Source organism: Podarcis vaucheri (assembly GCF_965113315.1).
Source record: "Podarcis vaucheri genome assembly, chromosome: 12".
Taxonomy (NCBI): domain Eukaryota; kingdom Metazoa; phylum Chordata; class Lepidosauria; order Squamata; family Lacertidae; genus Podarcis; species Podarcis vaucheri.
The window spans coordinates 53,953,101-53,979,482 of NC_138750.1; the positions used below are offsets into that span (position 1 = coordinate 53,953,101).

The 26,382-nt window shown below is 44.0% G+C and overlaps 2 protein-coding genes and 1 long non-coding RNA gene across 10 annotated transcripts in view; 2 read left to right on the plus strand and 1 right to left on the minus strand.

The window, feature by feature from the left end:
- The window catches only part of PRKAG2 (protein kinase AMP-activated non-catalytic subunit gamma 2), a 208,647-nt gene extending 203,555 nt beyond the window's left edge, over positions 1-5,092 (plus strand). For 6 of the 7 annotated variants that reach the window (XM_082192434.1, XM_082192435.1, XM_082192436.1 and 3 more), the window contains 2 exons: positions 2,417-2,510; positions 3,534-5,092. In XM_082192434.1, coding sequence (XP_082048560.1) covers positions 2,417-2,510; positions 3,534-3,565 — 126 coding nt within the window. In that variant the 3' untranslated portion in view covers positions 3,566-5,092. Of the gene's footprint in view, positions 1-672; positions 726-2,416; positions 2,511-3,533 lie in introns of all 7 variants that reach the window. The other variant, XR_014212219.1, reaches the window with a different exon arrangement.
- An 812-nt stretch (positions 5,093-5,904) lies between these two features.
- Positions 5,905-9,884, minus strand: LOC309515142. The gene is made up of 3 exons (XR_014212317.1): positions 9,835-9,884; positions 8,060-9,090; positions 5,905-7,626 (listed from the first exon to the last, which is right to left on the minus strand). It is a non-coding gene; the product is annotated as an uncharacterized lncRNA (long non-coding RNA).
- Positions 9,885-12,845: 2,961 nt separating this feature from the next.
- Positions 12,846-26,382, plus strand: part of RHEB (Ras homolog, mTORC1 binding) — a 32,427-nt gene continuing 18,890 nt past the window's right edge. Inside the window, exon 1 of one of the 2 annotated variants that reach the window (XM_082192658.1) lies at positions 12,846-13,154. In XM_082192658.1, the coding sequence (XP_082048784.1) occupies positions 13,076-13,154 (79 nt within the window). In that variant the 5' untranslated portion in view covers positions 12,846-13,075. The other variant, XM_082192659.1, reaches the window with a different exon arrangement.

Sequence of the window (26,382 nt, forward strand, 5' to 3'; positions counted from 1 at the left end):
TATACTCTTCCTTCACTGACAAAGCCAACCAAGCCATACTATGCTTTCTCGTTTTCCCCTCTCCCTGCCCAATGCCCTAATTTCAGACCATAATTTGAAAAAGTGAAATGCAAAATATTCTGAGTTATATTTTTCATATGGGATAAAATCAGTTATGGCAGCTGATCAGGTGCACACCTGATCTCTGACAAAGCAAGAACAGGTAGCAATGGAAACTTTCCAACATAAACTAAGATAGGTGTGTGCTTTAAAATCAATGGTATATCAATTTTATTTTATATATTTCTAAACACAGACATAGCCGATTTTACAATATCTTTTCAAAAAGATGCCATGTAATTATTTCACAACATACGTAGATACCAGAAATCTGAATTAGATTGGAGGATGGGTGGAGGTTTTTTTTTAAGTAATTGGTTATTACTGTTGCGTCTTGGCAGAGAAGTGATTGTACTGTCACTTTATTAATCGATAGCCTTTGAGTAATGAAGCTGTTGAACTTGAGAAAGATGGCCAAGTGACTGACCATGTGATAGTCCATACTTAATAGTCATATTAAACCCATCCATCATAATAACCCTGTCTAAAGTATCGCCAACGTAAGAGGAACATATATAAAAATAGAATTTCCCCCCTTTTCTATTTCTTTCCTGTGTTCCCCATTTGTATCAGGTGGGTATGACTGTTCAAATACAAGAGAAGAGGAGCTCTAAGTTACCTGGCCGGTATGTAGTTCACCTCTGTCCTAAACTGTTGAAGTACCTTGACTTGAACTTTGCTATGTCTATTTCTTTGACAAAGGCCTCTCTTGCTCTTTGTTTCTTGTATTTCTGAGTTACTTTTAGCCAACATTTTGATGGAAGTTTAAAGTGGTTAAAAAATTGGAAAATGGTTGAGAGCAATCATAAAACATCAAATGTTTAGTAGAGCCGAGGTCATCTGTTGAGAGTCTGGTCGTTCTTTAAATGCTTTGTGGGAACTGATCATCTCACTATTTTGCATCTTAATCATTTGGGCATCTTTCCCAACAACAACTGCTGTCTTACTCAAATGTCTTCGTGGCAAAGCTACAAGTACTCCATGATAAGTGTGCGTATTTAAAAACAGCTGAACAAAACTTTTGTCAGATTATAAAGTGAAAACGTTGTAGGCCTACTCTAGAAAAGCGTGTCAGATAAGGTTGTGGACTTTTCCCTCTCAAACAGCTGTTCACATACCCCATATATGAGATGCCAACTGTGGCATACTCCGTGTGGGTTTATGGCACTGCTGTTGGCATGTTCCCCAGTTCAATTAACTAGATGCAAACTCACAAACAGAGGGCTGCTGGCACTGTCCGCTCATCAATGCTTGACTGGTTGTACATTTGCCCAAAGGGGTGGCTGTGCAGTATAGCAAACTGCTTTTGAAACTCAGGAGATGTGATATGTGGGGAGGGTATGTTGTTTAAAAGTCCTACTGTTGTGGGGGAGGAAGGGAAAGGAGAATGTTAGCCGCTTTGAGACTCCTTAAAGGGAGTGAAAGGCGGGATATCAAATCCAAACTCTTCTTCTTCTTCTATAATATGCACCTAAAATAGTGGTGCATAAATTTTAAAGACACGCCATTAAGCTGACGTTGTAAATTAGGCTATTCTAATTATAAATATGATTTAACTATGTATGGAACCAGTAACATTACACTTCACTTTTATAATAAAAATAGACTTGTTAGTTTTAGTCTGTTCCTTGTTAGATTATGTGGCAGTGTTTGGGTTACAGACAGTATCTATTTTTAACAAGAACTTTCCACTTGAATGTATTCATAATGAGTAGGAATAATTTTTGTTGAACTTTATATTCTGTTCTGACAATGAGGAAAATGCAATCTGCACTCTCAGATTTCTTCTGTCTGTTGACGGACAGTTCTTTACTGTTAAATAACACCTTGCTAGCATTTCAACAATTAGCCTTTCATAGCTGTGAAAAGTGAAATGTATTCTGCTACTGTGCAGCATGTCCCTGTTCAATTATACAACAGCTGGGCCTCCAGTTATTCATGTACAAGCCCACAGAAAAGATGTGAATGCAAACGCACAGTGCTAACAGGGAAATTGGGACTGCTTTTTAATGACACACTGGTGTAAAACTAAATGGTCTGATCCAGGCTTCACCTAGCGGCATTGGAAAATGGAACCAGTTCATGTTTTCTCTTTGTATCTCACTGTAAATTCGATTTGAATGTGTTGTGCCCTCCTGGGTCTCTGGAGCTGAACAAAAATTTGTTCTGGAAAGTCTCTATATTAATTCATTGAGGGGGAGCTGAGTGTCCTTCTAAATAAATTGATTCATCTGGCTATTATTAACATGAACGTGGAGTGCACTGCTTATTGGCAAATACAGTAATCTCTTAATATGCTTTTGTTTCATGTTTGCAGGTGCATCGATTGGTGGTAGTGAATGAAGCAGATAGTATTGTTGGTATCATCTCCCTCTCGGACATCCTACAAGCTCTGGTGCTCTCACCAGCTGGTATGTAGGCAGCATTTATGTATTGAGTTCTTCTGTAACATACAAAGTATCGTACAATAACTTTATGCTCACAACAACTCTTGAAAGTTGAGACTGATTCTGATTTGCTTAAGGCCAAGAGGGCTTCATGACTGAGCCAGTTGTCTCCTGTATTCACACCAAATGTCACAATGATAACCTTATCTTAAAACCAGCACATCTTTTAGTTAGCACCCCTATAATGTGAATTTCTCCATTATGTGGAGAACTGGATTAATACTTCTAGTTATCAGTTAGTCGGACAGATTGACCCTTGTGCATGTTGGAGCATTGGTATGCACAGTAATCTCTCCCTTGCACACAAATGTAATAGACTGAACTTGCACTTGCACTTAATGCGCTGGGCTGCCTCTGATATAAGTGAGTAAAGAATTGTATACAGGCCACAACTGCTATGAATGCATTTGGGTGTCAGCAGAACTATGCATCTGGACCATATTGTCCTCTAGCTAAAAAGATTAAAATAATAAAAAGTACAGTGTATATTGCATTAGAGCTTAAAAGTAAAGTTTATACATTGTATATTATGAATAGTCCAAACTTCCATAAAAATAAAAGGTTTGGCAGAATGCATAATGGCTTTGAAAATTTCACTGGGTGCAGGGGTAGAAAGATCAAATTTTGCCAGGCACAAAAATGTTATGTGTTGAATGCTGGGCAAATGCAATCTCTCCCATGATATGAGAGTGTAGACCATGGGTAGGCAAACTAAGGCCCGGGGGCCGTATCCAGCCCAATCGCCTTCTAAATCTGGCCCGCGGACAGTACAGGAATCAGCGTGTTTTTACATGAGTAGAATGTGTCCTTTTATTTAACATGCATCTCTGGGTTATTTGTGGGGCAAAGGAATTCATTTTTTATTTTTTTTTCAAAATATAGGCCGTCCCCCACAAGGTCTGAGGGACAGTGGACTGGCCCCCTGCTGAAAACATTTGCTGACCCCCTGGTGTACACATTTTCTCATATATGTCTTTCCGTTAACAGGTGCCAAACAAAAGGAAAGTGAAACTGAATGATTGCTGTGAACGTATAAACCTTTGTAGAAGAACTTGATTGAAGTTACTGGGTCATCTTTGCCTCAAGAACACTGGCAGCACTATAGAAGAGAGAAATGGGGATGAGTATGTGTGTATTGGGACTGAGTGTTGGGTAACTAGTCTATTACTTCCCAGTGACTGTCACACACAAAAAGCAGCATGACAAAAAGCTTATGTATTAAATACAGGCTTGCATTTCAAAATGTTTGCTGAAAGACTTCACATGATGTCCTTCATCTAAAATGCACTGTATCCTGAAAACAAACATCTTTTGTATTTGATAGAAGTCACTGCTCAGCAACAGATCTCTGACATAAGGCAAGTGTATGGCATATTCATATCATAGTGCCTTATGTCAAAAAGCCAACAATATGTCATCGCTGTTGCCCATCACAATAAGAGGAAGTATTGTGTGAAACGAGACACTGTATTTGAATGTTCAAGTTGCTAAACCTAAAACCAAATCAGTTTCAGTTATCATTAGATTTGTCATAAAAGCTGTAATTTGAATATCAGTAGATTACCTTAAGACTTTAATGACAGTTTTGTGTGTTTATAAATGTTGCATTCTGAAGAGATGGTAAAACAAGACTGATCTAAAACCAGCTTTATTTATTTTTATTTTCTTGCAATTTTTTACACATCTTTGGTGGATAGCTAAAACTTCACCATATTCATTAATAAAACATTGATTGTTATATAAGAAGATCTCTCGTTACTAAAAACAGTGGTGCAAACCACGTGGCATTTAGATGGGTTGTACACAAGAGGCACAGAAATCAGGGGTTTGTCAAATGTATCACCACTAGACACCTCATATTTCCACAGAAAAGAAGCTATGAAAAAGTAATCAACAAAGGAAGGTGAATGTTGATTGCATATAAACTTGCAGAAAAGTAACAGTATCATGCTGGTAGTCTGTAAAGATTGGAATGAAAACCAGGGTAGGAGAATAATTCCAAAAGTCCTACTGTGTAATTTTAGTAACAAAAAAATCCTAGGTGTCCAGAAGATGGCATAATCCACTTAAAAATTCACCCATAAATCTCCATATGCAGTACAACCACATGTTCTGGCATATTCCATTTTTAGGGCGATTCAGATTAATTCCCTTCAGAAGGCAAACTGATTATTTGTGTAAACTATAAACATATATTTGTTGTCCAAAATGTAGTTGTTTTTAAGGATGTGCTCTTCTCTTTTTAATATGCTTATTTTTTAAAAAAAATCAGAAAACAGGCAGTTCTTTTCCCTTTTGAGAAATTAAAGATATCTGTGGAAGACTCTGGAGTTGAATAGCTTCTTTCCAGGGAAGGTCCTGTCCCTTAAGCATCTATTTGTCCCCTGTACATGGTGTGGATATGTTGGCTGTATACTAGCAGAATGTATCTCTGCAACAAGACTTCCCATCCCTACTGTTCAGACATCATTGCCAAAGTGCCTATGTTCAGTGCAATGTCCTGGTTTTGGGGTGGGGTGTTCTAATAAAATACAGTCAGAGGGCTAGCCTCCCCAGCGCTTTAGAGTGTACTTGATCATTAATTAACCGTTTCTTCTTTACAGGTTCTGCCCATTTTATAATTGTTTAAAATATTTATATTCCACCTTTCTGCCTTGCCAATGCCTGACAGAAAGCAAAAATTAGTACAGTCAAATAAAAAAAATTTAAGGGCAGTGATAAAAGCTGTGGGCTCTGTTCACTCCTCCAACCTTTCAGTGTTTCTGCTGAGGCTGTTCCAGCTGTGTCGCTTGAAAAGTTTCATGGTAACCATTAATTAACTTCGCTGGGGAAGGTTTATTCCTTTTATTGACTATTTCCTCCCATAGCAAATAGCTCTCTTTAACTATTACATAATGAAAGGAAGCCAGTAATCAAATCTTCATACACACCACACACAAATGGAACAGGCTTCAGGGGCAATTCATAAGTAATCCACACACCCAGTTGTGCTGCATAGGTAGCAATAGGTAAAGGTACCCCTGCCTGTACGGGCCAGTCTTGCCAGACTCTAGGGTTGTGCGCTCATCTCACTCTATAGGCCGGGAGCCAGCGCTGTCCAGAGACACTTCCGGGTCACATGGCCAGCATGGCAAGCTGCATCTGGCGAGCCAGCGCAGCACACGGAACGCCGTTTACCTTCCCGCTGGTAAGCGGTCCCTATTTATCTACTTGCACCCGGGGTGCTTTCGAACTGCTAGGTTGGCAGGCGCTGGGACCGAACGACGGGAGCGCACCCCGCCGCGGGGATTCGAACCGCCGACCATGCGATCGGCAAGTCCTAGGCGCTGAGGTTTTACCCACATGCATAGGTAGCAATAAAAAGCACTAAACCTGGAATAAGGCATCTACTAACGTTGCAAGAAATCTTTGCTGAATGGAACTTCCTTGTGAATAAACATTACAGAAGATTTGGCCATGGAGAAGAACGCTTGTGGAGTATATAGTGCTGTATTGCGCCACTGCGGGAGGTAGTGGAAGACTGAAGTGCCTGGCGTGCTCTCATCCATGGGGTCACGGAGAGTCGGACACGGCTAAACAACAACAACATTGCGCCATGTAGAAACACACTGTTAATTTCACATCCAGATGCTTATGAAAGAGCAGTGTGAAAGGGTCTTATTTAGGAAGCAACAAAATAAAGACACCCCTCCCCCCCAAAGAATATATTTGCTGTGTCTGTGGACATTCAGAATGTGACGCAAGACAGGTCCTAGTTTTCTTTTGCATCATTTACATTTCAAATAGGTGATACGTATGTTACAAAAAACAAAAGGAACTGATCGTGCTTACAATCCAGAATACCCTGTTCCTTTTATCTACACTCCAAACCATTCCTGTTGAAAGAACTCCTGACCCCTCCAACAATACATGATGGTTTGTGCAAATTTCATAGTCTACGTCTGAAGGGTGTCAGTACAGCATTGAGGTCTCTCGTGAAAGGTGAACAATTATCCAGAGATTTCAGATGGGATAAGATTTTGTCAGCTGCAGCCAGAGTTAACATGGCTGAGAAGGGACAATGTACTTTTTCCACCATTGGTACTGACTTCTATCCTGCTTGTATCCTCTTCAGAATGTGTGCTTTAAACAGGTTAAACATTAAAATTAAATACGTAAGCGAAATACGTGTATGAAACAACGACTTGGAGCAATTATTAGTAAATGCTATTGGATAAGAAAACTACATCCAATGTTGGCCAAAGCATCTTTAAATTAAATAACACTTTATAAGCTGAGAGATACATTGTATAAACTAATAGTATACTCTTTCTTCAAGTGTGGATCCATATGCAGCCAAAATGGCACAAGGAACTAGGGAAGTATCATCAAGCTAGGGAGAACTCAAAGGTTTGCAGAAGCAGAAAAACAGGAGGGGTTATGAAATAATATTATCTGAGAGGAGTGAATGGCTAGAACACAAAATATTATTTTATTTGTAGAAGTACTTTTCGTTAAAAAATGGCAAAGTTTACAAAGGAAATCAACAAACACAATTAATAGATGGGCAGGGTACAAGTAAATTATTTATCATCATAATCAGAGCTATTTCTCTAGAAAAAGAGGTGCCAGAACTCACCATGAAATCCACCCTAGTTCTCTTATAATGGCAATGGCAGCCATCTGAGAGGTGCTGGTACTGAATTACGGCAAGGTCCTGTCTGAAATAAAAGCCCTGATTTTTTAAAATTATTATTACAGTATATAGAACAGAAAATATCAAAATGCATGAAATGGGATTCCCTTCACTCAAGATGCACATAAATTCTACTGAAACATCTGTAAAACTACCAGCATACATTCACCCATATATGCAAGCATGCTCTCAACAATTACTTGACCCAACAGTCTCCAGAGTACATATACAAAGACTCTACTATAACACTGTCAGCCTTCTCGGGTAACTCTTATTCAATCTTTTCTATGGGAAACCCAAACTTCGCTGCACCATCTGAAATGAGCCTAATCCTCACTACCCAGAAGGAGAAGTTTTTAAAAAATATTCATTGCATTTATAACCCAGTGGTTCTCAAACTTTTTTCTCTATGCTATATGTCAGGGAACTGACATCGGAGCTAGAGGCGGAGGGAAGGCTCTCAAATGATGCTGGAGAAGAGCCCAGCAGGGAGAAAGGCAGCTCAACAGATGGGGAAGCAAATCAGCGCAACACCAGGAATAAAGGGGGGCAGATGGAATCGGCGAGAGGGCTCCAGGACTCTTCACCGGACACCAGCGGGGAGAGCACGGGTCCTCCGCTACCCACGCCCTCCCTGCGCAGAAGACTTCCGCGCAGGGAGAGTAGGAGGAGACTTGGCGTCAAACAACTTTTATGTTGGAAAAGGTTTAAGAAACGCCCACTGACGGATTCTGCTAGCGACTGAGGCAGCCACGAAGTGAAGGGCTGTCCAGACAGAAAGGTTTAACCAGGCAACATAGCCAGGAGAGGCGGCAACTTACGCACGAGCAACCCATACTCATTACACTATACTTTCAAAATAAACACTTGCTCATGTTGCACTGATTTTTTTATTATTGATAAATACATCTGAAAACAAAAAAGGACTCACAGCAATGTTCTACAAATAAAAAATATTTTGATAATACAGACGGTAACCATTTTGCTTGGGGGTTCCATTCCTGGCCCTCGGGTGGGTCAGGAAAGTGTGCATAAGCCCATTTACTCCCTCATTCTGACCTCCAAAAGGACCCACTTGTCAGCAGTTGTGCATCAATTGGACGCGTACAAAATGGTTGCTGCCTGTATGCTATACTATACTGCACTGAAATGTTTAAATGTTTCTTGGATGAACCTTGAATCTTCCTGCCACACTGCCATCCTTTTCTGTCACACCAGTGTGGCACCACCACACCCTTACAAGAACCACTGCTCTTAACCACTATACCACACTGGCCCCCATAAAAGTTACTCTATGCTAGTTACACATATGCTTGGGAGAAGCAAGTGAGTTGGAGAATAGGAGATAGGAAGCACACACACCACCATGTTGTCAACCAGCACACCCCCCCCAAGAAATCCCGGGGAACCTGCATGCTTTGGAACCTATAGGTTTGGTGCAGAAACCTATAAGGCCTCTTCACCCAGTCCTTCACAAAGAGCAGAATTGTAACCATGTAAGTTGTAATACAGTGACTAATGTACATATAATTTCTCTGTGTGAGTGCATACAATATTAGAATTATTAGTCACTGATAAAAGCAGCCAGTGTGGCGCAGTATAGTTGTAGCAGACTTGACCCATGGCTGAAATTGCTGTGCTTGACCGCGAACCTCGACCAAATCACAACCCTCTTAGTTTGCTCTTGTTTACAGCGTGTTGTGAGGAGAAAACGGAAAAACTCAACTCTGCCGTTCCCTTCCTGGATGGGAAGATTTTATTTTGAAATCTTTAGTTTTCTGTTAATTATGTTGTTTTGACTGTACACCCTATATCTGACTTTCTTCAGATTGTTTTATTTATGCTTTATTGATTTAATATGCTGACAACCTTGATGGCAGAAAGTGAGGAGGAATTAAAGAACCTTTTAATGAGGGTGAAAGAGGAGAGCGCAAAATATGGTCCGAAGCTCAACATAAAAAAAACGAAGATCATGACCACTGGTCCCATCACCTCCTAGCAAATAGAAGGGGAAGAAATGGAGGCAGTGAGAGATTTTACTTTCTTGGGCTCCATGATCACTTCAGATGGTGACAGCAGCCACGAAATTAAAAGACGCCTGCTTCTTGGGAGAAAAGCAATGACAAACCTAGACAGCATCTTAAAAAGTAGAGACATCACCTTGCCAACAAAGGTCCGTATAGTAAAAGCTATGGTTTTCCCAGTAGTGATGTATGGAAGTGAGAGCTGGACCATAAAGAAGGCTGATTGCTGAAGAATTGATGCTTTTGAATTATGGTGCTGGAGGAGACTCTTGAGAGTCCCATGGACTGCAAGAAGATCAAACCTCTCCATTCTGAAGGAAATCAGCCCCGAGTGCTCACTGGAAGGACAGATCCTGAAGCTGAGGCTCCAATACTTTGGCCACCTCATGAGAAGAGAAGACTCCCTGGAAAAGACCCTGATGTTGGGAAAGATGGAGGGCACAAGGAGAAGGGGACGACAGAGGACGAGATGGTTGGACAGTGTTCATGAGTTTGACCAAACTGCAGCAGGCAGTGGAAGACAGGAGTGCCTGGCGTGCACTGGTCCACTGGATCACAAAGAGTCGGACACGACTAAACAACAAGAAACCGCTTGGAGATTTTTCTTAAAAATATAAAGGGGTATAGAAATAAAATAAAAATACTGTAGCCCCCATAGGCGCCGACTCCATTGGGCTTGAGGGGGCCCGAGCCCCCTCAAAAATTCGTTTGGGGGGGCTCAGCCCCCCCAATAATCTCGGGCGGCGGTGGGCGCGTCCGCGGCTTTTATAGGGCGCCCGGCGCGCACCAGCTCGATAACGGGCACCCGCGCGGCGGGGGGCGCCGGGCCGGAGGAGGGGGGCGGCCGGCCTGTCTCCTTGGCAACCCCATTGAGCAGCGCCGGCTCCCCCGGAAGGGCCATTCCCCCGCGCCGCCGATCGCCAACACCGCCGACGCTGTGGCTGCCCGAGCCCGAGCCTGAGCCCGACCCGGAGCCCGAGCCCGACCCGGAGCCCGAGCCTGAGCCCGACCCGGAGCCCGAGCCCGAGCCCAAGCCCGTCCGTCAGTCAGTCAGTCAGGAAGGAAGGAGAAATGGGGAGGGAGACGAGGGAGGAAAATTGCGCGCAGGGTGAAGAAAGGAGAAGGGCGAACGAGACGAGCTTCCAACCCAAAAAAGGGCTGGAAGACTGGGAGGATGCAGGATCGGGAAAGAAAGCGACGCCTTCCCCGCCCGCGACGTCGCCCGCTTGTCATTGGCAGCGCAGCGGGCGCCCAGAGGGGCTGGGCACTGGTGCAGGGCCACTCCGCAGCTGCGGAGGACAGCTGCGCGGCTAGCAAGGTGCGCCGCGTAGAGCGCGGCCCTTGTGTGGCCCGGTGGCCAGGCAAGCTCGGGCGGGGACCCCCATGCGAATCTAAGACGGGAGAAGAGGGCAGAGCAAAGGGGGTCCCTTCCCCAACCTCCGGCTCTGAGACTTCCCTGAGCCCCAGAAAAGCGAAAGGATTTTCTCTTCTTCTTTTTTTATAAATATTTTATTAAGTTTTCAAATACAAAGTTAGAAACATACACTGAAGAAAAAAGTAAAAGAACAAGAAAAAGAAAAAAAGAAGAAAAGAAAACCAACCATTCAACACATTTTTTATATAACTAACTGGACTTCCTCGCATCTCCCTTACCCTGCATTCTTTATAATAAAGATATCAGCAAATTATTACCTTGTTTCGTACCTTATTTTGTACTTTTCAAATACTATACCTCTAAATTTAACATACTTTTCATCAGTTACTTATATCTTAAATTAAACATAGTATTACCTTAGATTTTGACCTTTTCTTACTTAAAATATAATTTCCTGTTTCCCAAATCTAATTGCTGAAGCTATAGTTTCCAAATCGTGTAAATTTTTAACATTCATACAACTTATATTGTTTTTGTAAATAGTCCTTAATTTTTTTCCAGTCCTCTTCCGTTGTTTCTTCTCCTAAATCTCGGATTCTGCCAGTCATTTCAGCCAGTTCCATGTAGTTCATCAATTGCGTCTGCCACTCTTCCAGTGTGGGCAAATCTTGTGTCTTCCAATATTTTGCGATAAGTATTCTTGCTGCTGTAGTTGCATACATAAAGAAAGTTCTATCCTTCTTTAACACTTTCTGGCCAACAATGCCCAAGAGGAAGGCCTCTGGTTTCTTGGGAAAGGTATACTTAAATACCTTTTTTAACTCATTATAGATCAATTCCCAGAAGGCCTTAACTTTTGGACAAGTCCACCAGAGGTGAAAGAATGTCCCTTCAGCCTCCTTACATTTCCAACATTTATTATCAGACAGGTGATATATTTTTGCAAGCTTGACTGGGGTCATGTACCACCTATAAATCATTTTCATAATATTTTCCTTCAAGGCATTACATGCCGTGAATTTCATACCGGTGGTCCATAACCTTTCCCAGTCCTCAAACATGATGTTATACCCAATATCCTGAGCCCATTTTATCATGGCTGATTTGACTGTCTCATCCTGAGTGATTTTCTCTTCAACCTGCCCTCCATCCTCTTGCAGAAAACTCTTTGCCTGCCCTGCCCGTATCTCGTTTTTGCTTTTTAATTCCACACACGCACCCTTCGGACTTCGTGGCAATCGGGCGCGTGGGTGCGTTTCCTAAGAGAGTGAGGACCCCCGCCTCCTCCCCACCTGCTCCCTCGCCAGCCAGCCAGCCGCGCGCCCTAGCCGGAGAGCCCCGGCCGTCCCCGTCGCGCAATCGGCTGGATCTCCCTTCAGCAGGCCGTGCTCACAACTCGGCCCAGGGACCCCCCAGCAGCGGATCTCCGGCTCAGCTGAAGAATCCGGCAACAAGCCCCCTCCTCCCCAATCGCTCCGCCGAAATACGCTCCAAAACCCCCCAGATAGGCCGCCGGCCGCCAAGTCTAGTGGCGCCCTGAGCGAGGGTCTCTCCCCAACACCGCCACCTCGAACTGCGTTCTCCCGGCTACCCGAGCGAACCAGCGGCAGGACCCCGGTATGGGCCCCCCCAATATTTTTTATAAGTCGGCGCCCCTGGTAGCCCCCTGATCCACGTGGTAAAACCATTCAAGGAATCAAACCTAATCAGTGTAAATATCGTAGCACTCGTGATTCAGGTACTGTACGAACAAATCCCTGGCGGCAGACTGGATAGCAAGATACGTCAAAGCATTTTTTTAAAGCTTTCCCAGTGCAAACGGAGGGAGCTCCATCTGTCCCGTGCGCTGATTTGGGGGCCAAAGCGTGTGGCAACCATTGCACTAGAACCGCACGTTAACACAGAAACCACCGGCGGCTTCCTGCCAGCTGCCCACTAGTTAAGGGGACATTTTGACAATGGGCCCAGCACGCACGTACTCAAGCACGCACGCACGCACGCGCTGCTCTTTCCCTCACGCAAGGCCGCTCCGCTATCTCCTGCCAATCACCGGAGAGACAACCCCCGCGACTCCACCCTCCCACACCTTCCATTCGGATTTGGCCAATAGCAGCGAGTCATCAGCGGGACCCAATCAGCAGCCCCGTTCGCGCGCAAAGCCGCCGCCGCCGCCCCGCCCTCGGCCAACCAACAAAAAATAGCCGATATATCCAACCAACGCCTGCCCCTCCTGAGGAGGTGAAAAGGAGTGGGCGGGGTCGGGAGAGCCAGAGCCAGAGCCAAACAAGCAGGCGGGGCAACCCCCTTGCGGGAAGGATGACGCAGCGAAATTTCCAGCGCGAGCTCGGCTCGGCCGTTTGCCCGCCTGCCAGTCCAACGGTGAACCTCTCCCTCGCCCGTGACGCAAGCGCGCACGACGGCGGCCGTACGTGGGCGAGCGACTGCTGAGGCGAAGATGCGCGCACGCGCGAGCGGTGGGGGGGGTGAAGGGGGAGGAAGCGGAGGAGGAGACGGCCGAGGACGGCGGTTGTCACGTGAGTGAAGCGGGCGCCGTCGCATCGCCGTGCCTCTCAGTTAGTCAGCGAGTCCCGCGCGGTCCGTCTCTTCCCCTCACCCCTCCCTCCGCCGCCTTGCATGCCGCGCGCTGCCGCCCCCTGCCGCCTCTACCTGTCCCCAGCCGGCCCCACCTAAGGCCTCGGCCGCCCGCCGCCGCCTCCTCCGCCTCCTCGTCAGGAGCAGCGCCTCCCGTTCTCCCTCTCGTCCCGCCCGCCCGTGGCCGGAGCCCTTGATGTGGTTCGGGGCCCGGCGGGGAAAAGATGCCGCCGTCCAAGTCCCGTAAGATCGCCATCCTGGGCTACAGGAGCGTCGGTGAGTCACTCCCTGAGGCGGGTGGAGGGTGCGGGGAGCGGGCCCCGAGGGGCTCCCCCAGACCGGGGCGCCCGGCCTCCGCCTTCCGCTCTCGGCCCAAGTTGAGGCTCCGCAGGCGGACGTGCGCGCCGCTCCCGCCTCGTGGCTTGGCGGCGGCCGAAAGGGGGCAGCCCGCCTTCGAAGCCGGTCGCAGGTGAGGAGGAGGACGACGACGACGACCCGCCTTGGGCCTGTCAGCCGTTTTCCGGGCGGGCTGCTGCCCTGCCTGCTTTGGGTGCTGGCGGGGATGGGAAGCGTGTGGCGGTGGCCTCGCGCGCGTGTCTGTGTGCATTTCCCCGTAACTTAGCCTCGCCGGGCTCCCGGAGGGTTGCCGAGCCACGCAGTGCACCCGAGGCAGATGCCTCACAACTCCCGGGGCCGTTTTCTCCGGAGAGGCTCCGAGCGGCCGTTTTGCATTTCCCGCGTCTGCAGAGGCGACTTGTTAATCTTCCGCGGTCTGGCTCGCGGGGAACACCGTTCCCGCTCCAGGCTGACGTGAAATCGCTTTACCAACCCACCCCCCCTTCCTCGTGCAAAGCGTGGTTACGGGTAATGGTGGTTTCCGGGGCAGCTCCCAGATGTCCACTCCCATCCACTGCGCCTGGCACCGCATACCCAAGATCGCGCTTTCGCAATAATGATTTTGTAGCAGCCGCTAACAGTGAGTGACAATCCCTTTTTGCCGCTCCACACATTTGGTCCTTGAGAGCAATCGCTTCCGGTGACCCACCCCGTTAAGAAAATTGGGCTCTTGTGGTTTTTTTCCCTCCACCCCTCCCCAAAGTTGGAAACTGGTATGAGTTGGTTGAAATGAGTTGGTGAAAATAATTTGCACATTCGGTTCTTGAATTATCCTGGTCTGAAGATGACAGTGTGGCTTAAAGCGTTAGTGCAAGTTAACCAACTTGAGTTTTGGTTCCTCAAAATACATTGCTATGTGGGTCAGTTATTGTGGATTTATTGCATGTTAACAATGTGTTGGATACTGTACAGGAAGATAAGTGATGCATTACTAAAACCATTCACCAGTTTTCTTGGTCTAATCCCATGAGGAAGATAACTATGGCTTTGCCTCGTCTCTTGGACATTCTTTATAGACCCGCTTAGCTTCTGCACCAAAGGACTTTCATAGGGTGTAAAACTCATTCAAGCATAATTCCCCAGAATGCTGGTAGTGGTTTGAAACTAATCTCAGGTACAGTTTATACATATAAAAGACATTAACTTCAGTTCGCTCTTTGTAAATCATTTTACTTTTTTGCTTAAAGTAGTTTAGATTAGGGGGTCTCAAGATTTGCCAAATTAAGTCTCCCTAAATCATTGGCCAAGTTTTTCAAATGTAAGATTAGAAAGTAATTATTGTGGAGTAATTGAAAATGAAGTTATAATTTACTTAGGACATGTAGTGGAGGTGCAGGGGAATGTCTCTGAAAGAAGCCTCTTCCTTTTCCTAGCAGCTGCCTCCTTAAGGAGGCCCAAATCAACTTCAGGGATTAGGCAAACTTCTTTTATTCTGCTTGCTCAAACATTTAGCAGCTTGTCTGGTTTCTGACTGTTTCCTCCAGGTGTGATGATGGGACAGGTAAACACATAGTAAAGGGTGTGACTGCATGTGTGTGTGTTTCATTGGCTACTGTACAGCAAGTGTTAGAGTATATTAAATAGTATGTATTTGATTGTATTAGAAAGTTCAATGGACACCTGGTCTTTGTCAGATAAATGGGATCACTTTCAAAATACATTTGAGGGCAAAGAGCATGTGACCACTTCTACAGCTGACAAAGCTGCATTGGGGACTCATCACATCTTTTATGGTGCACACCTACAAAACAAAGTGTTAATTACATGGGCACTTGAACACAGGTGTTTTCACACGTGTATCATTGTACAAATAACATTTGTCTGGAAGCTTGATTGGCAACAGCTTCCCATTGAGTGCACATTTGGCAGCAAACCTGGGTTTGCCACCTTGTCATACACAAAAAGTAAAAACCTTGAGTGTTTAGTAAAGGTCTTCTGTTACATGAGTACGTCAGCCGTGCAGTTTGCTACCCAGCTGCTTGCTTGAAACATGTAGCAAGTGCTTTGGGATGCCCCTCTTTCCATCCACTTACTGCTCACCAAATCTAAATAGCACTATCATGGGTCATTTAAAGCTGGAATCTAACCCTTTTTTAACACTGTGCTCTCTGCTTTCTCCCCTAAGGGTCCATGGACCTTTAAATGCTGAAATGATGGCATTCTTTAGATATTTTGTTCTGTTGTAAACAAAAGTAATGTTAGAGAGCAAGGTGGGTGGAAAAAGGGCTTCAAAGTCCAGCTATATAAACAAACTGGGTAGCAGCATCCACAGTGTAAACCAGCTGAGTGTTAAGTCATGGTGTGTAAAATAAGTTATTTCCAACACAAGGTGGGAGGAGTCCAAAGTTGAAGAGCTGTTCATGTTCACTTTCACAGTACACTTTCTGGGTGTTTAATCTTTATTTAAGTTTTATTGTATAATGTAGATAAGAGAAATGTTTAAATAGGCAGGTTCTTATATTCCAGCTTCCTTTCTCGTAATGACTGCCATAATGCTTGGAAATGTGATGCTGAAATATACTTTGGTTTATAGGGCCTTTTTTGTTGTAGGAGAGCTTGAATGATGTAGTGGTTAGAGCAGGGGGAGTCAACCTTTTTATACCTGCCTCCCACTAATGCATCTTTCTTGATGGTAAAATTGCCTTACCGCCCACCAGTGCTCAATGGAAGGAGGATTCAGCTTGTGTCATAGGACCCCCTACCGCCCACCTAGAATCCTGAAACAGGCATTAGTGGGCTGTAGGGACCAGGTTGACAATCCTGGGGTTAGAGTGTTGAAGTAGAACCAAGGTTCAGATCCCCACTCCATCATGAAGCTCATTCGGTAAGCTTGGTCCAGTCACTATCTCTCTTCCTAACCTACCTCAGTGGTGTTGTGGGGATTAAATGAGGAGGAGGAGAACCATGTACCTTTGAGCTCCTTGGGAGAAAAGGGTGGAGTATGAATTAAATAAGTGAAAATTATTTAAGGAAAAATATACTGAGGTCAGGTTTTCATATCTACTCAGTGAAGCAGGCATTTTTACTAGGTTCAGTGAAGAAACACACTATCAGCTCTGGCAGAAAGTACAGGTGGCTTAGCTAAAATCAGACCCTTGTTTTGAAGTGGGATCTTTAAAATGATATGTTCAATCCAGAACCTTGACTCCTTGTTAAAATAGTTTCCAAGTACAGTACAACCTTATAAAGTTCTCATCTGCTGTATCTTTCTTCATATACTTTGGGGAAGAATGGTTGTCAAGCTAGTGTCAACATAGCAATTTCTTTTCCTTCCCCTCTCCACCTTTATTGGGAATGAAGAGGAAATCAAGGCAGTGCAATAGAACAAAGCAGATGTAACATTGACATGCTTTTCCGGTGCTGTAAAATTTACAGTGACTTTGGTTTCAGAACTCTTCAGATGCTTTCTCAGTGTGAAAAAGGCATACCTCAAGGCTTTCTTCATGCCTGGATCAAGTTCCAGTTGTTGTAATTCCATTTCTTTCCCTGGCACAAAGATTATAGAGAGGCCTGAATAGAAGAACAAAAATGTAGCTTGTTCATACAATGTGACCAAGGAAACAATCAGCATCAGTCTGTAATTGAATGCAAGAATTTGCCCTACATGTGTGGACTTTACAGGCTGGTATGGCAAAGATAATTCAGGTGTAAGGTAGCCTGTTTGTATAAGGCTCAAGCTAGCAAAGGGATAAGGCAAAGAAAGTACCTGGTGAACAAAGTAGATTAGGAAAGTAAAGGTAGACTTTCTAATTCATTAAATTATTTGGATTGCCTGAAAATAGCTATCCTACAATATTTGTTTGCTTACTGATCTGAAAATGGCCCACAGAACTCTGAAGGAGGCCTACTCCTGTTGAAACCTTTGCACACATACAGTGAAGTACACAGGACAGAGTCTGACCATCGGCCATCCAGCTCAGTACACTGACTGACAGTGGGTTTACAGCATTTCAGACAGGAAGTTCCTTCTATAAAAGCGGGAAAGATGAGCTGGGGCTCTTCTAGCATTCAAAGTTTCATCTGGGGAGAGGCAGGTGCAGAACGGCTCTATGGAGGATCCATATCTTAGCCCAGGGGTCAGCAACCTTTTTCAGCCGTGGGCCGGTCCACCGTCCCTCAGACCATGTGGTGGGCTGGACTATATTGGGGGGAGAATGAACCAATTCCTAAGCCCCACAAATAACCCAGAGATGCATTTTAAATAAAAGCACACATTCTACTCATGTAAAAACACGCTGATTCCCAGACCATCGGTGGGCTGGATTGAGAAGGCGATTGGGCCGCATCCGGCCCACGGGCCTTAGGTTGCCTACCCCTGTCTTAGCCTTATAAACACTGATATACAAGCAGCAACCATTTTAGATGCATTCAGTTGACATGTGATCGCCATCGCGTGGGTCCTTTTGGACCCGGAAGAGGGCAGAACGTGCTTATACATGCTCCACCAACACACACGGGGGCCAAGAACACAACCCCCATGCGAAATGGTCACCACCTGTACCTTAAGGTATTAGTGCTAGGGTATTTAAAAAAATAAAAAAGACTGGTTTATGCTAGTGTAGTGTTGCATTCTATGCCTTTAGTGTGAGTTTCTTTTCTTAGTTATTTTAGTTATGGGTTCTTAAATATTAGACACACTTTCAAACATGGATGGGGGAATGATCATAACGCACAAGGACAATCTGCAATTAAAAGTTGCCGAATATTTAATCACATCATTGAAACAGCTGCTGAAATGCAGTTTTACACAATTCTTTGGTCATGGTCTTCACTATTTGCTGAATCCAGATCTTGTTCTTAAGCAGGATAGCTGCTCCTGAGTAGTAGTCTGAAATGCCAGCTTTAATTAAAAGCTTCATTTTATTCCTGCCTGTCTAGTGGCAAATCTTACTGCAATGCACTTGTTAATGGTAGCAGTAAACTCTAGAGGCAGCATGTTTGACTGTAATATCAAGCCACTGGAAGGGTTGTTTAAGGACACTGTGCTAGAATTAACTCCTGAGTTGCCTGGTTTGCATTTCTGAGCTTTTTTTCTCATCTCTCAACAATACTTAAAACAGTCAAGCTGCTAACATATTTACATAGGATACCTTGTTCAGTCACCAACTCCTTTTAACACTTCCTGTATTTATATAAATATCAGTTTCCTAAATGCAATGCATAGTCTACAAATATAGACACTGATGTAATTGAATCTTAGGTCTCTGTGCTGTGGAAGCCTCAAATATTTTTGGCTCGTACTATGAAGCTATTTGACACCGTCAAATGGAACTTAGCTCTGACCTTCCAGTTTTGTGTATTTGAATAATGTGCACTTTCTAAGGCTGATTTGCAATAACTTACTTGGCATACCTTTGCAGTAAATCCCGACAAAATTGATTTCTTTTTCAGAGCTACCTTAAACATTGGAAGTCAAATATCTTCAGCTTCTTTGCATAATAAAATTCATCTTTTTCATAATATAACTGCATGTATGTGAATGCTTGGCCTTAGCTGATGAATATATAGTACCTTGCCTGAAATGCTGTATGCTGCATTTCCCTTGTGAGGTAAAACACAGCTGTTATTTAGATTATAAATCAAGTGATGCAACTTCGAACTTAAAATTCTGTTAGTATTCAAAATGAGCAAAGAGGCTCCCAGTTTAGAGCCTGTTTTCAGTGCTTGCTCTTGCTTTGGGGACCACATTAAGCAGGGCTATTGATGTGTTTGCACTGATAACTCCTGCCAAAGGAAAGCATGCCTAATTTTTCTAGACCCTGCTGGTCCTACAGGAATATGGTGAGAGAGTTCCCCCACCCCTCATTTACTTCAGTTTCTGTCCTCACCCGTGCCTCAAATGGCTTGGATTAAGTAACTGTTTAAGGTGCTGCAGGTGGGAGGCCACACTAAAAATAGAATGTCTGAGATAGATAATTGAATTATATTGAAATTAGACACATTCACATCTGCCCACCTAACTTTGTGTGTCAAATGCAGGATCAGCACATCTCAGTATTCAGTCTGAGACTGTTGATCTCAAGGATGAGGGTGTCTCACAGTTTGGGGGCAGGTACTGAACATTTATATAACCTTTTCATTATAATATGGTGCTCAGATGATATTGTACCGTTTGACGCATTGATCTTAAAGGGTGTGGATGGGAGAGAAAGCTATCTTGGAGGTGTGCTAGGCCTACTTTGAGATACCCTCTGGGATCACAAATCTTGGCTTTCTTACTAGCCATCCATTACTTTTAATGAAGAGCTGGAGTCAATCAATATACGGAAGGCCATAGGTTCCCTGCCTCTGCCATAGAAGAAGTGTGTGGGCTATCAGGGGCAGTCTTCAGATTGTCTCTAATGTAACTTGGGGGTTGTACTATGGTCTTTCACAGGGCAGTCCAATTTCTCATACCAAGGAGGCCACAAGAGTACTTCAACACAGAATCCATGGGCAACACACTTGATTAAATTTCCACATTGTAAATTAAAGTGTTTGCAATAGATTTATTACTATTTAATAGCACAATTAAGATAGATCTATCAATTGTGTTTTTAATTAAATATATTATTTAATTAGTAAACACATTTTAACACACATGTATGTGCTTATGTTAATAACAGATGACACAAAAAGGCTTTTATGTTATTTTTTCTTTAATGTTGCCAAGGGCTGCCAAAAAAGCCATCATGGGCCATATCCAGGCCACGGGTTGAACCACACTGGTCTACCATATTGCTTACTTCCAACTCTGCAACTTCCCACTTCAGATTTCCAGCTATCTTTCAGTGCAGCCTCTAGAGTTTGCTTGCAGTTTTCTTTGCTGGGAAAGTGAACTGTTGTGTTTACAGGTTCATCCATATGTGAACCTAATGTGAATTTGAAGCAGCATGTGCCTTTTTGTGTGTATGTGCTCGCAACATGACATTTCCCCCTATCCAATTGGCTGCCTGCAGTTTTTCAACAATAAACGCAGATTTGGGAAAAATCCGAAAAGGGGAATTAAATGCAGTATACTTGTTACTCTGCTGTGAATACACTGAAGTGCATTTTGTGGGTGGTTCTGGTGACATTTCTGTCACACACCCCCTATTTCCATTTTGCTTCCATCAGCTGATAGGGTATGTTCCCCCTTTTTAGAACCAAAGCAGCTGTTTTTCACAGAAGAGATCTTGCAGAAAACAACTGTATTAAAAACAAAAAAGAATCCCTTGCAGATTCAGGAGGCAGGGAAGAGGATGGTAGCCTTTCATGAGAGTGACTCCAAATCATTACCTGATTTTGAGTACACACATTTAAATATTATTTAGATAATGCAGCCCGGATAGCTCATTTGGTTAGAGTGAGATGCTGATAATGCCAAGGTTGCAGGATCGATCACCATATGGGACAGCAGCATATTCCTGCATTGCAGGAAGTCGACTTCCATCTCTACATTTCTATGAATCTAAGATCAATTAACTTTTGTTCCAGCACATGGTCTGCATTTGGAAGCATGTACCAAAAGGTGGGGTGGGGGGACTATGTAGGGACAGCAAATTGATCCCACCACCACCACCAGTTGCCTCTTTAAACCTAGGCAAAAAATCATGAGGTATCTAAAATTCAGGTCACTAACTGTCAACAATAGAAGAATGTTTGAAATTAGAAGTCGGAGCAGCGTGGAGATGGGAAATGAGAAAAATTGGCAGCTAGGCGTGCTGGGAAAATCTTGTAAACTCTACTTGTGATTCCCAGTTTTTTTGGTTTGGTGACCCACTGGTCCTAATTTACTTGGTATGATAGCCCATCACATTATTGTCACGTGAATTTGGGACCTTAGGTCTTCTGTGCCACTAGTCATCAGAGAATAGTTCCAAATTGTTAAAATGTTAGAATCAAGCCTTTCTAAAATTTGCTTGTAAGTGTCAATGCTGTAGTATAATATGCAGATGAAGTTATAAGAAGCATTCATCATTCCAGTTAAGGATTACAAGCAATCATTATTTTGGGTTTACACTTGCACAGGCTTCGGTGCTCTATAGGACATTTCCCAGCACTTTTCCCAGACCAGAAGACCCCATTGAACTCTGCCAGTGGATGTTCAGTAAACCCTGCCTGCACCTTAGTAAATTGTTCTCTAAGACTATGAGGACTAGAAACTTCTTATAAAAAAGGACATTCTGAATTCTAATTTGGGGCCAGTATTCTAGACATTCCTCTCTTTGCCCATTTTACTGTACTGCCACTTCCCTTTGAGTTGCATGCAAGGAACATGAAAAATATAGCTCATGTTGGCAGACTGATGATAGAAGACCAGCGTACTTCCTTCTTAATCTTGTAGTGGATTTTAACTGACAGAAGGAGGTTTGCTGGAAGCAAAACTGTCTTAGGGTATAAATCTCGATGGAGATATGGATAATCTTGTTATGTTGTCCAGTGTGGTGGCTCTTCAAACTGAAGAGCAGTTATTTTGGAAACCAGAATAGAGAAGTTGGGGGGGTTATACTTCATAAGAAATTGTTTGGCCCGTGAGGGGGGGGAAGGGTTAAATTTGAAAGCAGGTTTAACATAATAGTTTTTCATTAGATTGTATGATAGCATTAAGACTAGAAGTGGCAAAAATAAAACTAAGCTTGAAGTATTCAGCGCTTATTTTCAATATTTCCATTTTATATGATGTGTAATGACTTAGCAGTGGACCCAGAGCTACCTTAAAGCCCCAGTCCCTAGGCCTAATTAAGTCAGGCAGTATGAGGTCTGTGAGCCTGTTTTCTCAAAATCCACACCCATCTGCCCCATGTCACATACGACATCAGGGGTGGGGCAGGTAAAGATATGGCTGAAAAACAGCAGTTGGGAGCTTATAAGGCAGGGGTGTCAAACTCAAATTCACCGGGGGCCGCACCAGCAGTTTGGTCACCCTCAAAGGGCCGGTTGTATATGTAGGATTTACAGTACAGGAGAGAAGGGTTCAGGCAGCCGTCGGATCTGTCACGTTACAGGATGGCATGCGCTCAATATAAAAACAAGTGGAGGTTTCCTGAATGCATGTAAAGTGGAGGTTTCCTGTGTAGAATGGCCGGCGCCGCTAGAGGGCAGGCGTTCTCTGGCTTGTAGGCTGCCGCGCATGCGCTGAAGAGGCGGCTTTCTTGTGTAAAAAAAAAAAGCGAGAATAAAAGGTGAAGGCCAGCGGCGGCTACACGGGCCACATGACAAGGTCTGGCGGGCCGGATTCGGCCCGTGGGTCTTGTGTTTGACACCCGTGTTATAAGGTGTTCTCCTGATTGCTCCCTGGCAGTGAGCCCCACTGGGAGACAGGCTATGTGCTTTTGGGAATTCCCTAGTGCACCCAATGAGGCTTGCTCTCTATACCAGTCAGCCGAATGGCAGTTATCATGAGCCTTTTGAAGGTACAATGTAAGCACCAGTCAGTTGATCAGCCCCTTTGAAGTTGTCGCTGCCCATCATCATTATTTTATTATTTATATGCCGCCCATGTGACTGGGTTGCCCCAGCCAGTCTGGGCGGCTCCTGACAAAATCTTAAAATCACAATAAAACATCAACCATTAAAAGCTTCCCTGTACAGAGTTGCCTTCAGATGTCTTCTAAAAGTCATATAGTTATTGATCTGTTTGACATCTGATGAGAGGGTGTTCAGCTCTGAGGGCACTATCGAGAAAACCCTCAGAGCTGGACCTCAGTGTCTGGGCTGGATGATGGGAGTGGAGACGCTCCTTCAGGTATACAAAATCAAGACTGTTTAGAGCTTTAAAGGTCAGCACCAACACTTTGAATTGTGCCTGGAAACGTACTGGAAGCCAATGCCGATCCTTTCAGAGTGGAGTTAGGTCATGGTGGCCACTCCCATTCACCAGTCTAGCTGCCATTCTGGATTAATTGTAGTTTCTGAGTCATCTTGAAACATAGCCCCACATAGAGTGCATTGCAGTAGTCCCAAGCGGGAGATAACCAGAGTATGTACCACTCTGGCAAGACAGTGCACAGGCAGGTAGGGTCTCAGCTCTTGTACCAAGTGTTTTGAACATTTCCAGAGGAGGGCAACCAAAATGGTCAAAGGCCTGGAAACGATGCCTTATGAGGAACGGCTAAGGGAGCTGGGCATGTTTAGCCTGGAGAAGAGGAGGTTAAGGGGTGATATGATAGCCATGTTCAAATATATAAAAGGATGTCACATAGAGGAGGGAGAAGCGGACACGGAGCAATGGATCCAAATTACAAGAAAGAAGATTCCACCTAAACATTAGGAAGAACTTCCTGACAGTAAGAGCTGTTTGACAGTGGAATTTGCTGCCAAGGAGTGTGGTGGAGTCTCCTACTTTGGAGGTCTTTAAGCAGAGGCTTGACATCCATATGTCAGGAGTGCTCTGATGGTGTTTCCTGCTTGGCAGGGGGTTGGACTCGATGGCCCTTGTGGTCTCTTCCAACTCTATGATTCTATGTTGCTGGACGCAGAATTAATAATGTGAGGTAAGTGATAGGTGGGCAGCCCTGCCTACCTGCTGGAGTTGACCTGTCGAGGAGGTAAGGATTCAGCCCACTGACCAGATTGAGTCTCCCACCCTGGTCTTTGGCAAGCAGCAAAGTAGCAAAGTTGCTTCTCTTGTCACAGTTTCCTCTATTACCATACCATTGGAGGTGCCTGTCCCACCACTTTAAATCTGTTGAGCGCAGTTGGGATAGCTCTGTGCTCTTTTTGGCTTCTGCAAATTTATTATTATTATTAATAATAATAATAGTTTAAGCTTCATTAACAAGAAAAGGGATGCTACAGAATGTTAGCATTTTAAAGGCGCTTAAGATTAATTTATGAAATTCAGTTCTGTGTACTTATTAATCCAAGAGTTATTTATGGAGAAGGGAGATAATGGGAAAAGGCAGTTCACTGAGAACCTAGACAATTATAGACCACTAAGCACAACATCAGAATAGTTAGCACTTTGAAGTAGATTTCAAAACAAACCACTGAAGTTTAGAAATATCCCATCTGGAACTTCTATCAGTGCATGGGAATGCGAGAGAGTGCAGGAGGAGGACAGTGCCAGAATTTCCTCCCTCATGGCTATGCTGCTTGCTGCAAGTGGGAAGGATGGTCTTGAGGAGAAAGCAGAGCCATGTTAAATTTGGCCCTCAGGGAAGTGTAAAGAAGAAGAACCACCCACAGGGCACTTTCTCTCACTCCCCCTCCTTGTCTGCCACAGCCACAATATACAGAAAAACACTTCAAATCGAGGCATTATTGAGTCTATCCAAAAATTTTCTTTTTAGAATTATGTTGTTTATACATAGTGCATATGCTATCCATACCTCTGAAAATGATCTAAGCATACTCTGTTGATGCTTTCTGTTGAATCCTACCTTGAAGCCTTAGTTTTTGTAACTTCAAAACTCTTTTCAAGTCCACCAGCAGCTGAATCAGAATAGAGACTTGAATACATGTTTTATAGGAAGGGGTGTAAGTACTTCTGCTTACAACTCCAAAAGATTAAGGACAAAAATATGGACTCGGTTGCTTCCTTCTTTCCACCAGTTTTTAATAAGAACAGTTTTTGATGTGGTTTTCTTTTAAAAAAAAATATTAAAGATTTTCATGGTTTACAAAAGCATGTGCATTGTCTCTTTTTCAGGTTGTGTTTTCTACAGATTGATTACGTTTGTTGGGAGACATTAGTGTTGTATACAGTATAAGGTTGGGGAAGAAAAGGGGGCAGAGAGGGGAATGGGGTGGTAAAACTTACATTCTTTTACTTATTGTATGTGTGGGGTTTTGTGTCAGCATCACTTGGGAAGGTTCTCTTTCTATTCACTTGTTATATTTCCTTGACAGAGAGCTTGAAGGGGGACGGGGCATTTTGGTGGTTTTAGTTGGCTGCAGTGAGATTTGTTTGCTGGGGGAGGAGCAGGATTGTTGGGTGGAGCTAGCCATATTGATTCGTCTGCTGTCTGTGGATTCTTGAACAACAACGAAAAAGTGTTGAAAATAACTTGGCCAGTTACTTTAACCCTCCTGGACTCCCCTAAATGCTATAAAGGGAGAGTCACTGACAGTGTTAGAACCTGAGATATGAAAGCTAGGAGCTAAATGGCACCTTAAACCTAGGTTATGGGCGCAACAATGGAATGTCTAGGCGCACTTTTTTATAACAATACAGAGTTGAAAATGAATTAACTGCAGCTAAAATATTATGTTCATTTTTCACATGGACTAGTCCTTCCCCTGCCCACCCCTCTAATATTCTTAAGAGGGTCTCCTCCAGTCTTCAGAGAGTAGCTGGAAGTGGGGAGGCAGAAAAATGTCCTCCTTTCCTTCCACTGCAGTTTTAATCTGAAATCTTAGGCACAGTACTGCACCCAGAGCTCAAAAACTGCTCACACTAATGAAATTCCCTTTCACAAAATGCGCCTACAACAGCGGGAGTTTCGAACACTGGTTGCTGAATCTGGATTTAAAGCAACTTTGAGAGTTGTTGCGGTTTTGATTCACAGATGGCAGCCTAACATGAAGAAGACAAGCCACGCCAACAGTCTTGGTACGGGCAGACATTTTAGACTTGCACATAACAGTGTTCTTTCCCTCTTCCCACTCAAACTTGAAAGTAGTCAGGAGCTATTGTGCTTTATCCTGTCTGACTGCAATTTTGCAATATATTCCAGTGCCATTTGGCCAGCCCTGAACTGTAGCCAAGCATGCTGCTTGCCTGCCCACACTTGGTTGGCAAGGAGCCCGGAAGCTTGAACGTTGCATAACTGGCAACTTCTTAAATGGTGAACATTTTTTCATGTTAATTTA